Raw genomic sequence first — 13779 nt, 5'->3', positions numbered from 1 at the left:
TCCTGAGAAAATAGCCCCAAAGTTGCAAAATAACCCTATGACACCGTGTGAGGTGGTTGGAGCGCAATATAACTCTCGAATGGATCTGCCGATTCGGTCCAAAATTTGGCCTTAGTAATATTTTGTTCACACATAGTTTAAGTTCGAAGATAAGCTATATCGGTCCACTCCTTCAGGTACCTCCCCCACAAAAGTTCAAAAATGTTCGGAAAAATTGTTCGTACGGTAACTCTTGAAGGGAGTAACCGATTTGGTCCATACTTTGCACATTATGAAATTTCTACCAGACATAGATGAGGTTTCAATATGGACTCAATCGGTAAACTCCTTCGAGTACCTTCCACACAAAATTTCGGGAAAGTTCAGTTTAGGACCTGCTCTCGAATCGCCTTGGTTTTTGTTGTAACATCTTGTATTCACTGTCCCCTATACGAAGGTACAAGTTTCCTCAGGGGCAAGTCCATACTTCTTGAGAAAACAGCCCGAAGGATGTAAAAACCCCCTATGGCACCCCTATGGTCTATGTCGGTCCATTCCCTTAAGTACCTTTTTTTGCAAAATTTTTGAACTTTAATCCTAATCAACATTTTTGTCGGTTCATACTACCAAAATTTTGATACCCCCTAAATACATAAGTTTTTTTGTGAAAAAAAAAGTGTTTCAATTTGCACAGGCTGAGGGTATATCTCTGTCGGCAAAGCCGACTGATACTTTTTTACTTGTTCTATTTAACTTCAAACCGCAAGAAAATTCTAAAGTGGAAACAAAGTGGAATAATTTTTCACATTACACATCTAGAACCAGTGTGTAGATTTATCAGCTACGAGGAGGTGCATGTCGTTGATCTCTCAGTGGTGTTCCCTCATATTATTTGAAAACAAAATGTCCCTATTCTTAGATAAAACAAATTTGACCAATTATCAAAAAAAAAAAAAAAAAAAAAAAAAAAAAATCAACCTAACCTCAAAAGATAGCTGTGAAGATTTATCAACCAAGAAGTTGTGAATGTCGTTGACTTCCAACTGGAGGTCCCTATTCTCTTAAAACAAAATCTCCCTGTGATATCGGATCATTAAATTAATTAAAATATAAAAATTTGACCAATTAATCAAAAAAATTCAACCTAACCTCAAATAATATACGAAAAATGAATAGATTTCACCACCACTGCACTAAAAGTCCATGTAAACTTTAACAATCATCCATCCTATTTATGCTGCTTGAATCATCTTGATATAATATATATATAATTGTTCCACAAACATCCCATACGGGACAAGGGAGACTTCTCTCATATCAATGAGTGCACCCCGATTCATATTTAGCTCAATGACATGGGACCTACTGTTTATCGCCGAGTCCGAACGGCGAGTCATAAGACACGACTTTTGGAGAAGTTTTTCAAGACTGAAATACTCAGGAAATGTCGCCAACATTACTGAGGGACATTTTGCCACCGTTGAAAATTTTGATGTTGATGGTGTGCATACCATTGCACCACGGTGATCACTGCAATATAAAATCAAACATGACATATTTGAAAATCTAAACATTTACATTGTTGACCTTTCGATCCACGAGGAATGTTAAGAAGATTATCTGGTGCATATTAGTCGAATGTGTCGATCATCATGATTAGTTACTTCAGTACAAGAGGATGTAAACGATAACATCATGATCCGAATAGAGATGGAGGTCCGCCTCACTTTTACACGTTTTGCGTTCCCGTACACAAAATTTATATGAAAATCGTTTACGACTTTTACTACTTTTACCACTTCATAAAGTACGGGAACAGGCCATATATTAACCAACCCTAGAAATATAAAAATCGTGAATGTCCATTCGAACCAAAATTTCAACCTAACCTTAAAAATTGTTAGGTTACTTTTTGACTTATGGGCCGATTCCGTACAGCGAGGCGAGTCATGTCGCGTCGTCTATCGTCTCTGTGACAAAATTTAAAAAGTGCACTACGTACAGCGATAGAAAATAATCGTCGATAACAAGTCATTTTTATTTTATTTTTATTCGTTAGTAAAAATGTACGACGACAGCTAATTTGTTGTCGCCGGAAAATGAACATTTCGACGACAAAATTTGACGACGTCAGGCGATATTGCCATACGGAATCGAAAAAATGCATTTGACAACGCGACACGACTCGCCTCGCTGTTCGGAATCGGCCCATTATATTTTTTGTGAAAGAAGAAATGAAGAGAAAGAAAAGTCAAACGTATTTTCGACGAAGAAACGCGGGAACAGAGAAATTCACTAAAAACGAAATCTCAACCTAACCTAAAACATTACTCACCAAAAACAGATAAAAATTTAAGCAAATCTCAAAAAAAAAAAAAAAAATCCAAATATCTACGAAATCACATAAACTACGGTACACAACAGAGTAAAAGTCGTCAAAAATGATGAATCTCCAGTAAAACCATAATCTTAACCTAACCTTAAAAATAGAGATGGAGGTCCGCCTCAGTTTATATTGGGTCCGAATTGGTGGCACGATATCACATGATCTGCATGAAGAGACCAGTTGCATCACAAAATTCAATGCATCTCTATATTAACCATCCCTAGAATTATAAAAATCGTGAATTTCCATTCGAACCAAAATTTCAACCTAACCTCAAAAATTGTTAGGTTACTTTTTTTACTTATATTTTTTGTGAAAGAAGAAATGAAGAGAAAGAAAAGACATACTTATTTTCGACGAAGAAATACGGGAACAGAGAAATTCACTAAACATGAAATCTCAACCTAACCTAAAAACATTACTCAACCAAAACAGATAAACAAACCTTTAACCAAATCTCAAAAAAGAAAAAAAAATACCCAAAAATTCAAATATCTACGGAATCACATAAAATACGATACACAACAGAGTAAAAGTGGTCAAAAATGATCCGGATAGAGATGGAGGTCCGCCTCAGTTTGTATTGGATCCGAATTGGTGGCACGATATCACATGATCTACATGAAGAGACCAGTTGTACCACAAAATTCAATGCATCTCTATATTAACCATTCCTAGAAATATAAAAATCGTGAATGTCCATTCGAACCAAAATCTCAACCTAACCTCAAAAATGTTTATGTTATTTTTTGACTTATTTATGTGAAAGAAGAAATGAAGAGAAAGAAAAGACACGTATTTTCGACGAAGAAACACGGGAACAGAGAAATTCACTAAACATTAAATCTCAACCTAACCTAAAAACATTGCTCACCAAAAACAGATAAACATTTAACCAAATGTCAAAAAAGAAAAAATACGCAAAAATCCAAATATCTACGGAATCACATAAACTACGGTACACAACAAAGTAAAAGTCGTCAAAAATGATGAATCCCAAATAAAACCATAATCTTAACCTAACCTTAAAAATTGTTGTTGTACTTCTTTGTTTTTGTACATATGTGAAAGTGATAAAATACGATGCCAGGAATGGAGACAAAGAAATTGCAAACATCTTTTCGAAGGCAAAGAATTCACTAAAGATCAAATCGCAAGCTAACTCAACAAAAACAGATAAACGTTTAACCTAACTTCAATAGAGGAAATGTCATCAAAAATTTTACATGGCTTCAAAAAACTAAAAATTTTAACCTAATATCAAAAAAGTGAATTGTGTTTTCATCCTATACATACATACATACTTATGTGAAAGTGATAAAAACCGATGGCTGAAATGGGCTAACAAAGTAAAATTTCAACCTAACCTAAAAAAAGTGCACTTGTTTTCTCATCTATTGTATACTTACATATGTGAAAGTGATCAAAAAAACGACGACTGGAATGGACTAAAGATTGCTTAAGTACCATTTTTACAAGCAAACATGGGGAAACTTATAACTCGTTTGCATAACTATTGGTCTGTTCCTTTACTTTTGAAAATGGTAAAACCGGCAAAAATAGTAAAAGTTGTAAACTATTCCCATATGAATTGCATGGTGTAAGAAGTAAAGGAACGCTTTTCGAGTAAAAAGTGGTAAAACTTGAAGATTCTTGAACATAAAGGAACAGAGCTTATATGTACCAAAATAACCTCAAAAGAATATGCTTTGAATTTTGACTTTAAATTGTTTCACAGATAGGAAACAAATGGTCTACGAATGCAATTTTGGAAAAAATGTGAGCTTACGAGAGTTTACTCAACCAAAAATCCCAAATTAACCTCAAAAAAATCAACGAAAATGAAACTTCAATAATTGAAAAAAAAAAATTAAAAACTCCGCAGAATTGTAGAAGAAAACGATGGCTGAATGAATTTAAGATGTCCTAATTCTCATTTCGAGCTTACGGAAGTTTACTCAACCAAAAATCCCAAACTAACCTCAAAAAATCAACGAAAATGTAACTTCAATGATTAAAAAAAAAAAAATCAAAATCTCCGCAAAATTGTAGAAGAAAACAATGGCTGAATGAATTTAAGATGTCCTAATTCTCATTTCGACAAACAAAATATGCGGATACTCAAATTAATTTGCCTAACTATCCCTAGTTGAACTCAAAAATAGAGTTAGGCAATTGAAAGACCTAGTTCACTGTCCTAGTTCAAAAACGTATGAGTAACATCATACAAACTAACGTGAGATATTAAATATACGCATTTTGTTCATACAAACAACTGGTGTCCAATGAAATAGATTGTGAACTGGGTCGTTCATTTGCCCAACTCCACTCAAAAATAGGCTTAGAATGTTCATGTGAATGAGATACGTAGAATCGAACACTGAACTCTGGTCTACGTATGTAATTTCGAAAAAGAAAGAAACGCTTACGGAAGCTTACATAACCAAAAATTCCAAACTAACCTCGAAAAAGTCAACGCACTACTACTCTACCACCCTGATCACAAGCTCAACCAAAACTATGCACTAAACTCAAAACAACAACTGATATAACAACAATCCTCATAAGGATTGATCGCTCAAAGTCAAAAATGTGAAGTTCCTTTTAAGGTTAATACGTGAACCTAACCTCAAAAGGATGTCTCACTTTGAAAGTCTTTCCACCACCCTGATCACAATGTGGATTATTATGGACGGCAATTCCCCGTGAATTTTTTCACTTTCTTCCTTAAGTTGCAACGGCGGAAAGACAAAACTCACGGGGAAATTTCATTCATGATAACCCCCAATATGTGACAAAACTTCGCAATGTACTCAAAATTTCAACTTTCAGTAATACGAAACAAGCCTCATAAGGATTGATAACTCCATAGCCCAAGTTCAAAAGTGAAGCATTCAATACTAACCTCCAAAGTGACTCTTCTTGAAAATAAGGCTCCCTTTGTATTGACGTTTAATAAAAACAAGTAAAAAAGTATCAGTCGGCTTTGCCGACAGAGATATACCCTCAGCCTGTGTATATTGAAACAATTTTTTCACAAAAAAAAAAAACGCATGTATTTAGGGAGTTTTAAAAATGTTGGGCGTTTGAACTGACAAAAACGTTGATTAGGATTAAAGATCAAAAGTTTTGCGGAGGAGATACTAAAAAGAATGGATCTCCAGCCATAATGGTACCATAGGGGTTTTTTACAACTTCAGGGATGTTTGCTCAAGAAGTATGGACTTGCCCCTGGAACAACTTTTACCATCGCAATTGAGGCCGCGAATGCAAGTTGCTTCAACAAAAATCAAAGTGATTCGAAAGCAGGTCTTAAAGTGAACATGTATCCGAAATTTTGTGTGGCAGGTACCGGATGGAGTGGACAAATATAGTCCATATTTGAACCTGATCTATATCTATATCAATTCGGCCACTATCTTGAAGAGTTATCGTACGCACAATTTTTCCGAACATTTTTGAACTTTTGTGGGGGAGGTACCTGAAGGAGTGGACCGATATGGCTTATCTTCGAACTTAAACTATGTTTGGACAAAATATTACTAAGGCCAAACTTTGGACCGAATCGGCAAACCTGGTCGAGAATTATTTTGCCCTCCAACCTCTTTAAACGGTGTCATAGGGTTTTTTTGCAACTTTCAGGCTATTTTCCCAGGAAGTATGGACTTGCCCCTGATGAAACTTATACCATCGTATGGAGGGCAGTGAATACAAGTTGCTAAAGCAAAAATCAAAGCGATTCGAGAGATGGTCCTAAACTGAACTTTTCCAAATTTTTGTGTGGGAGGTACCCGACGGAGTGGACCGATTGAGTCCATATTAAAACCTGATCTAAGTCTGGTACACGCTCCACGATGTGCAAAGTATGGACCAAATCGGTTACTCCCTTCAAGAGTTATCATGCGCACAAATTTTCCGAACATTTTCGAACTTTTGTGGGGGAGGTACCGGAAGGAGTGGACCGATATAGCTCATCTTCGAACTTAAACTAAGTTTGGGCAAAATATTACGAAAGCCAAAATTTGAACCGAATCGGTTCATCCGTTCGAGAGTTATCGTGCGCTCCAGCCAGACAGACAGACGGACGGACGGACATTGCTCAATCGACTCCAAATTGTCTGAAACACATTTCGTCCAAACATACTTGGGGTCTAAAAACATTATTTCGATGAGGCACATTTTGCCCGTATGAAAGTGTATATACCCTCGTTAGCATAAATGCTGAGGGTATAAAAATACTACTGTGTTACAACAACAACAAAAACGTTATTTTCCACTTTTAGCCAACACTTCATAAGGATAAATCTCTCAGAACAAAAAATGTCAAGCTTCAGTTTGAGTTTAATTCGTGAACCTAACCTCAAAAGATGGTCTTATTCAAAGTATTACTGTAATCTGTATGCCTTTAATGTCCAAAATTCATACTTTCCACCAGCCTCCTGATCACAAGCTCTTCCAAAACTTCGCACTAAACTCAAAAGTACAACTGCCAACTTTTGTAAAACAAATCTAAATTTAGAATTAAATCCTAAATACGTGTTACGTACTCACAAGTATTCAAAAAAATACTAAAAGGAAGTTTTAAAAATGTTCCAAAGTCAACACTTAATTAAGGGAAAACTCAATATTGCAGCCCCCATCGAACGTAACCTCAAAGGCCAAAACATTCAAAGCTAAACATTCAAACCTAACCTCAAAAGCATCACTTAATGAAAGTATTACCTTGTTACACCAACAACAACATCTTGACTTGAAACTTTAGTCAATGAATAAATAGAAAATCCTAAACTGTCAAACTTGGGTACGACGATAAGAATTACTAAAGCCAGTCTATATTTAGAATTCTTTGAACAACAAATGCTAAAACAAAAATGTAATTATTTTTAAAAGACACCTCTTAATCGAGGACAACCACAATATTGAAACGTCAACGAACATAACCTCAAAAGGACAAGGACTTTTTATACCCTCAGCCACAGTTTATACAGTTGGCCATTCAGAGTTCTGTTAACAACATTTGACAACAAACATAATAGATTGTTCATTATTGTGATTTGATTTCCTTTGTATTTTGTGTATTTGACAGCAAACTAAATAGTCAGGGCTAACTAGTTTGGGCTGAATGGCCAACTGTATAAACTGTGCCCTCAGCATTTATGCTAACGAGGGTATATACACTTTCATACGGGCAAAATGTGCCTCATCGAAATAATGAATTTAGACCCCAAGTATGTTTGGACGAAATGTATTTCAGACAATTTGGAGTCGATTGAGCAATGTCCGTCCGTCCGCCTGTCTGTCTGGCTGGCTGGAGCGCACGATAACTCTCGAACGGATCAACTGATTCGGACCAAAATTTGGCTTTCGTAACATTTTGCCCAAACTTAGTTTAAGTTCGAAGATGGGTTATATCGTTCCACTCCATCCGGTACCTCCCCCACAAAAGTTCGAAAATCTTTGGAAAATTTGTACGTACGATAACTCTTGAAGGAAGTAACCGATTCGGTCCATAATTTGCAACTCGTAAAATATCTACCAGACTTAGATGAGGTTCCAATATGGACTCAACCGGTCCACTCCTTCGGGTAGCTCCCACACAAAATAAGTTCAGTTTAGGACCTGCTCTCGAATCGCTTTGATTTTTGTTTTAGCAAGATGTATTCACTGCCCCCCATACGACGGTACAAGTTTCATTAGGGGCAAGTCCATACTTCCTGAGAAAATAGCCTGAAAGTTGCAAAAAAAACCCCTATGACACCGTCTGAGGCGGTTGGAGCACAAGATAACTCTCGAACTAATCTGCCGATTAACTGCAAAGTTTGGCCTTAGTAATATTTTGTCCAAACATAGTTTAAGTTCGAAGATAAGCCATATCGGTCCACTCCTTTAGGTACCTTCCCCACAAAAGCTCAAAAATGTTCGGAAAAATTCTGAATTGGTCCATACTTTACACATCCTAATATATCTACCAGATATAGATCAGGTTCAAATATGGACTATATTTGTCCACTTCATCCAGTACCCTCCCAAAATTTTGGATAAGTTCACTTTAAGACCTTCTATCGAATCACTTTGATTTTTGTTGAAGCAACTTGCATTCGATGCCTCAATTAAAATGTTAAAAGTTTTTTCAGGGGCAAGTCCACACTTCTTGAGCAAACAGCCCGAAGGGTGTGAAAACCCCCTTTGGCACCATATGTAGTGGCTGGAGATCCACTTCCATAATGGTCAATGTCGATCCATTCCTTTTAGTATTTCCTCCGCAAAACTTTTTTTATCGTTTCATACGCCCAACATTTTTAAAACCCTCTAAATACATATTTTTTTTTGGTAAAATTTTTTTCAATATGCACAGACTGAGGGTATATCTCTGTCGGCAAAGCCGACTGATACTTTTTTACTTGTTATTAAAAGTTTGGCTGCTAGCGCAACACGTTATGCAGATAGATTTTTGGTAGTTTGGTAACAAAACAAAAATTTTTTTGTGAAGTGGATGGAATAAGAAAAAAATTAACGATTTACTCAACTTCAATTTTGAGCAGTATCCACGGCTGCTGCAATGATATAACGTATACTCAGATATTACTGAAGATTTTTCATTGGAACGAATACTTATCAACAAATAGAAACATTTCCAATACAAGTTCTATGGTTTGAAAACATTTTCATGAAACTTCTATTCCGAAAACCTAAAGGGAGGGTAATCTGAATGAAAATTGAGTGAGTTTTGTCACTCACGGGGAGTTTTCATTCATAATGGGGGTTATCATGAATGAAATTTCCCCCTTGAGTTTTGTTTTTCCGCCGTTGCATCTTAAGGGAGCAAGTGAAAAAATTCACGGGGAATTGCCGTCCATGATAACCCCCAATAACCAACAAAATTTCTCTGAAAGGGAGAAAGAAATGAAATGAAATATCTCCTGAAATAAAATTCTCAACAGTACCCTGGGTTGGGATAATGGCTGCTGCAGTCAGATAATTCTAATGGAAACTTTAACGACTTTTGAAGAAAAATATTTTAATGGGAAAGGATATTTCTATGTATAGAAAGAAGGCTTTTCAATATATATCAAATTTTCCAATGGACTTTCTATAGCCTGACGACAATTCCAAGAACATTGTTTTCATTCTTTTATTCAGCATACTATAATTGGAACTCTTCTTAGAAGGTTTTTATTTATATAACAGAACTTTCAAAAGGTTTTCTATAGGAAGATCTTTTAAAAGAATGTCCTTTTGTATATAAAATAGCTTTCAAATCACTTTCTGTAGGAAGATCTTTCAAAAGACCTTCTTTATAAAAAATTATGCCTGTAAAAGGACTACGAATATTTAAGACATAATGGGGTTATCAGGAACGGCAATTCCCCGTGATTTTTTTCACTTTCTCCTTTAAGTTGCAACGGCGGAAAGACGAAACTCACGGCGAAATTTCATTCATGGTAACCCCCAATATAAACGTACGGGTATGTTCTGAGACAAACTTTACCTCTCACTTCACGCCTCAAGATTTTTTTCACCCCATTTACTTCCACTTTTTGCGAATTTCTTGGTGCAAAGATTCATTAGGGTATTTAAACAGAAGAGTACGTCCTAGTCCGCCCATAAAATACTCGAAAATAAGCGTAAGTGGGGTGAACAAAATGCTTGTAACGTGAAGTGAGAGGTGTGAGAAATCTTTCGCAGAACCTTCGAATGACCTTTTATGACCTTTCTGTAGACATTTCCAAAGAATTCTTTATATTAATGGCGTAAGCTCCATTCCATTGCTAAAGAAAACTCCAACTTCATCAAATGGCAACCAATATGGAAGATGTCCTGTCACAATGACTTCTATTGATAAATGGTTGTTACCCAAAGGTCTGTCAAAGATCACCTACCGATAGAAGAGGAATGGTAAATCCTTTTCCAATGGCTACATTCAGGTAACAGGTAATACTTTGTGTAAGGATTTTAAAAATCTGAAAAAATATGAAAAAAATCACCTCTCACTTTACGCCTCAAGCATTTTGTTCACCACATTTACTAATTTTTTATGCGAATTTTTTGGGCAAAGATTCGCTAGGGTATTTAAAAAGAATAGTACACCCTAGTCCACCCATAAAATACTCGAAAATAAGCGTAAATGGGATGAACAAAATGCTTGAGACGTGAAGTGTGTCTCAGAACATACCCGTATTAAATAACATTTTAATTATGAGCTGCTGTTTGGGACTGAAACTTGACCTCTTGTAATTATGGGTTACTTTACAAATAAGAATTACTGTATATAAAAATGGCTCAAAAAAAAATTATCCTTTATTTGTTGTTTACATCGTCGAATCACACACACACACATTTCAAAACATTGCACAGCACATTCTGTTTTTTTTTTTTTATCATTTTTTTATTTTTATTATTTAAGTATTTGTTTTTCTGTGGTGATGATGTCGTCTTAGTTGTTGTTGTTTATTATTTTAAAGATTTTATTTTTTTTTTCTCAACACCTTTTCTCTGTATAAAAAATATAGTTGGTCTTTTTTAGTTCCCTTTTTAGTTCCATTTCACAATGAAAAAAAAAGTTTTTCCTCTTTATGCCTGTCTTTTCTATTTCAATTTTTCAATCATAATTATTGTAAAAATTTCCGCAAATTCCCTATTAGCGTCGACGACGACAAGTACGCCAACGACGACAGAAACGTTTACTGCGACTACAACAACGACAACAACAGGTTGTTTAATGGATATAGATTTGAGGCCCCAATTATTGTTACAACAACAACAGCAAGCAAATGCTAGCCATGTTACTGCTAATGCTACCACTTCTTTAGCTACTAAGGGTTGTACAAAGACCAATTTCATTAGGAATCTTGAAGACATTTCTTCTATGTCAAGTTCTAGCAGAAACTTAGCGATATCATCATCATCGACATCCACCACCACCACAACCACAATACCTAAAGTTTCCTTCAAAATTCTGAAAAATGTTAATAAATTAGAAAAATCTACAGAAAAATTACTATCCGATGATCACTCCTCCTCCTCCGCATCACCTCCGCTTGAGAAACATGAGAAAGTTACGGACATGGATACAACAACAGCAGCAAACAGCCAGTTGGTGGATGATCATGTAAGTAAAGATCAACATCATCATGATGAAGATGCCAAGAAACGACCACTGGCTCCAATTAAGGATGAAGAAGAACCATTGGCTAAAAAGAGTAAACCAACAAAACTTGATAAGTAAGTTGTAACAAAATATATTTGAGGAATTTTATTCACCAAATTCTTATCTTATTTTTCCAACTGTAGTCTATTTGGTTCTGAGGATGTAGATTTGCGCCAACTAATGCCACCCATTAGTGGTAGTGCCACTGAAGAAACAGCCCCTCCCCCACCCTCATTTAAGGTGTCAGCAAATGAACCTAATGAGAATTGGGATAATGTCAAGGTAAGAAAGCTTCGCGATTGTTGTTTGTTGTTTTGATTGTTAATTGTGTGTCTTATTACTTTTGTTTACAGACTGATGCCACCTCCAAACAAACTTCTTCCAACAAGAAGTCTAGTCTTGATGATGTGCGTGCAAAGTTAGCCAAAACTGCTAAATTAAATAAAATGCTTAAACTCGGTATGTAGCAAATGTCAACAAAACTAATATGAATCTTTTAATGTGTAAGGAATATGTGAGAGAATGACAAAAGCCATTTTGCCGCCTTTTTCACAAAATGGCTGACATAGGGGAAAACATATGTTTGATTCTCATTGCCATTGTTTTTCATTCTCTCACCATAACTTTGTTCATGTCAAAAGCTCTAATGAGAATCTTTAATGTCAAACAAATACGTGAGAGAATTTGTTGTGTATGTAGCAAATGTCAAAAAAAAACTAGTATGAATCTTTTAATGTATAAGGAATATGTGAGAGAATGACAAAAGCCATTTTGCCGCCTTTTTTACAAAATGGTTGTTTGATTCTCATTACCATTGTTTTTCATTCTCTCACCATAACTTTGTTCATGTCAAAAGCTCTAATGAGAATCTTTAATGTCAAACAAGTACATGAGAGAATTTATTGTGGCAAAAGTCATTTGCCGCCTTTTTCACAAAATGGCTGACAAACGTATTTTCTGTTTCTCATTGCTTTACATTCTCTCATCATACCTTTGCTCTTGAAGTGTGGTACTCTTTTTGGTCAACATAAGATCAAATTGGATGTAATTTATTTCTTCCATATAAACGACTGCAAAACAGTCCTAGTCTGCTTTAAGTGTATGACCGCTATAACATACGGCTATTTCTGGCCCTCTTTTCAACCTAACCTATCCAATGTTGTCAACAATCAAAACTGTCTAAAATGTTGGGACGAAAGAAACTAAACAGGTCTACTCTGGCTTAAGTGTATGTCCTCCAGGACATGTGGCGATTTCTCGTCCCTCTTTTCAACGTAACCTAGCCTATTTTTCACAACAAAACAAAATAAATCTTATTAACTGTCATTCATGTTTGGAAAATTTGAAAAAGAATGATGAGAATTTTTTTATGGATAGAAGACCACTTGAGAGGTTCTTCTATAGGTAATAGACCACTTGCGAGTGTTTTCCATAGGTAGTTGTTCTGTATTCAGAAACCCCCTTGGGATGTTGTTCTATAGGTGTAAGATCAATTGCGACGGTCTTCTATAGGCAGAAGACCATTTGGGAGGGTCTTCAATAGCTGTAAGACCACTTGAGGGGTTTCCTATATGTAGAAGACCACTTGGGAGGGCCTTCTATAGGGAGAACGCCAATTGGTAGGGTCTTCTATATGTGTAAGATCATTTGCGAGGGTCTTCTATAGGCATAAGACCACTTGGGTGGGTCTTCTATAGGTAGAATATCCTTTGGGAGTGTCTTCTATAGATAAGAGACCACTTAGGACTGTCTTCTAAGGGTAGAAACCCCCTTGAAAGGGTCCTTGCAAGTGTCTTCTATAGATAAGAGAATGATGAATTAAAGACCAAGTGCGAGGGTGTTTTGTGGATAGAAGACCACTTGGGAGGTTCTTCTATAGGCAGAAGACCACTTGGGAGTGTTTTCCATAGGTAGAAGACCACTAGAAGGGCCTTCAAAAGTAGAACACCAACGTGGGAGGGTCTTCTATAGGCATATAGCAATTTCCCGCCCATATTTTCAACTTAACCTAACATATTTTTCACAACAAAAAATAAATCTTTTTAACTGTCATTCATGTTGTGTCTCAAAACAGTTCTACTCTGGCTTAAGTGTATGTCCACCAGGGCATTTCTTTTAAACCTAGCCTATTTTTCACAACAAAACAAATGGTCTGTTCCTTTACTTCTGAAAATGGTAAAACCGGCAAAAGTAGTAATAGTTATAAACTGCTCCCATATGAAGTGTATTGTGTCTCAAGTAAAGGAACTCTTTTCGAGTAAAAAGT

The 13779-nt window shown here is 35.9% G+C and overlaps 1 protein-coding gene across 3 annotated transcripts in view; it reads left to right on the top strand.

The window, feature by feature from the left end:
* The window catches only part of Pcf11 (Pcf11 cleavage and polyadenylation factor subunit), a 52001-nt gene that overhangs the window by 29493 nt on the left and 8729 nt on the right, over window positions 1-13779 (top strand). The window contains exons 7-9 of one of the 3 annotated variants that reach the window (XM_073990103.1): window positions 11356-11587; window positions 11657-11795; window positions 11867-11972. In XM_073990103.1, the coding sequence (XP_073846204.1) occupies window positions 11356-11587; window positions 11657-11795; window positions 11867-11972 (477 nt within the window). Of the gene's footprint in view, window positions 1-11007; window positions 11588-11656; window positions 11796-11866; window positions 11973-13779 lie in introns of all 3 variants that reach the window. The other 2 variants (XM_073990102.1, XM_073990101.1) reach the window with 2 other exon arrangements.

Source organism: Musca autumnalis, unplaced genomic scaffold, assembly GCF_047663935.1.
Source record: "Musca autumnalis isolate F117 unplaced genomic scaffold, ASM4766393v1 scaffold_5, whole genome shotgun sequence".
Classification (NCBI taxonomy): Eukaryota; Metazoa; Arthropoda; class Insecta; order Diptera; family Muscidae; genus Musca; species Musca autumnalis.
Note: the sequence above shows the minus strand (reverse complement) of the source record. Positions and strands in the feature narration are given on the sequence as shown.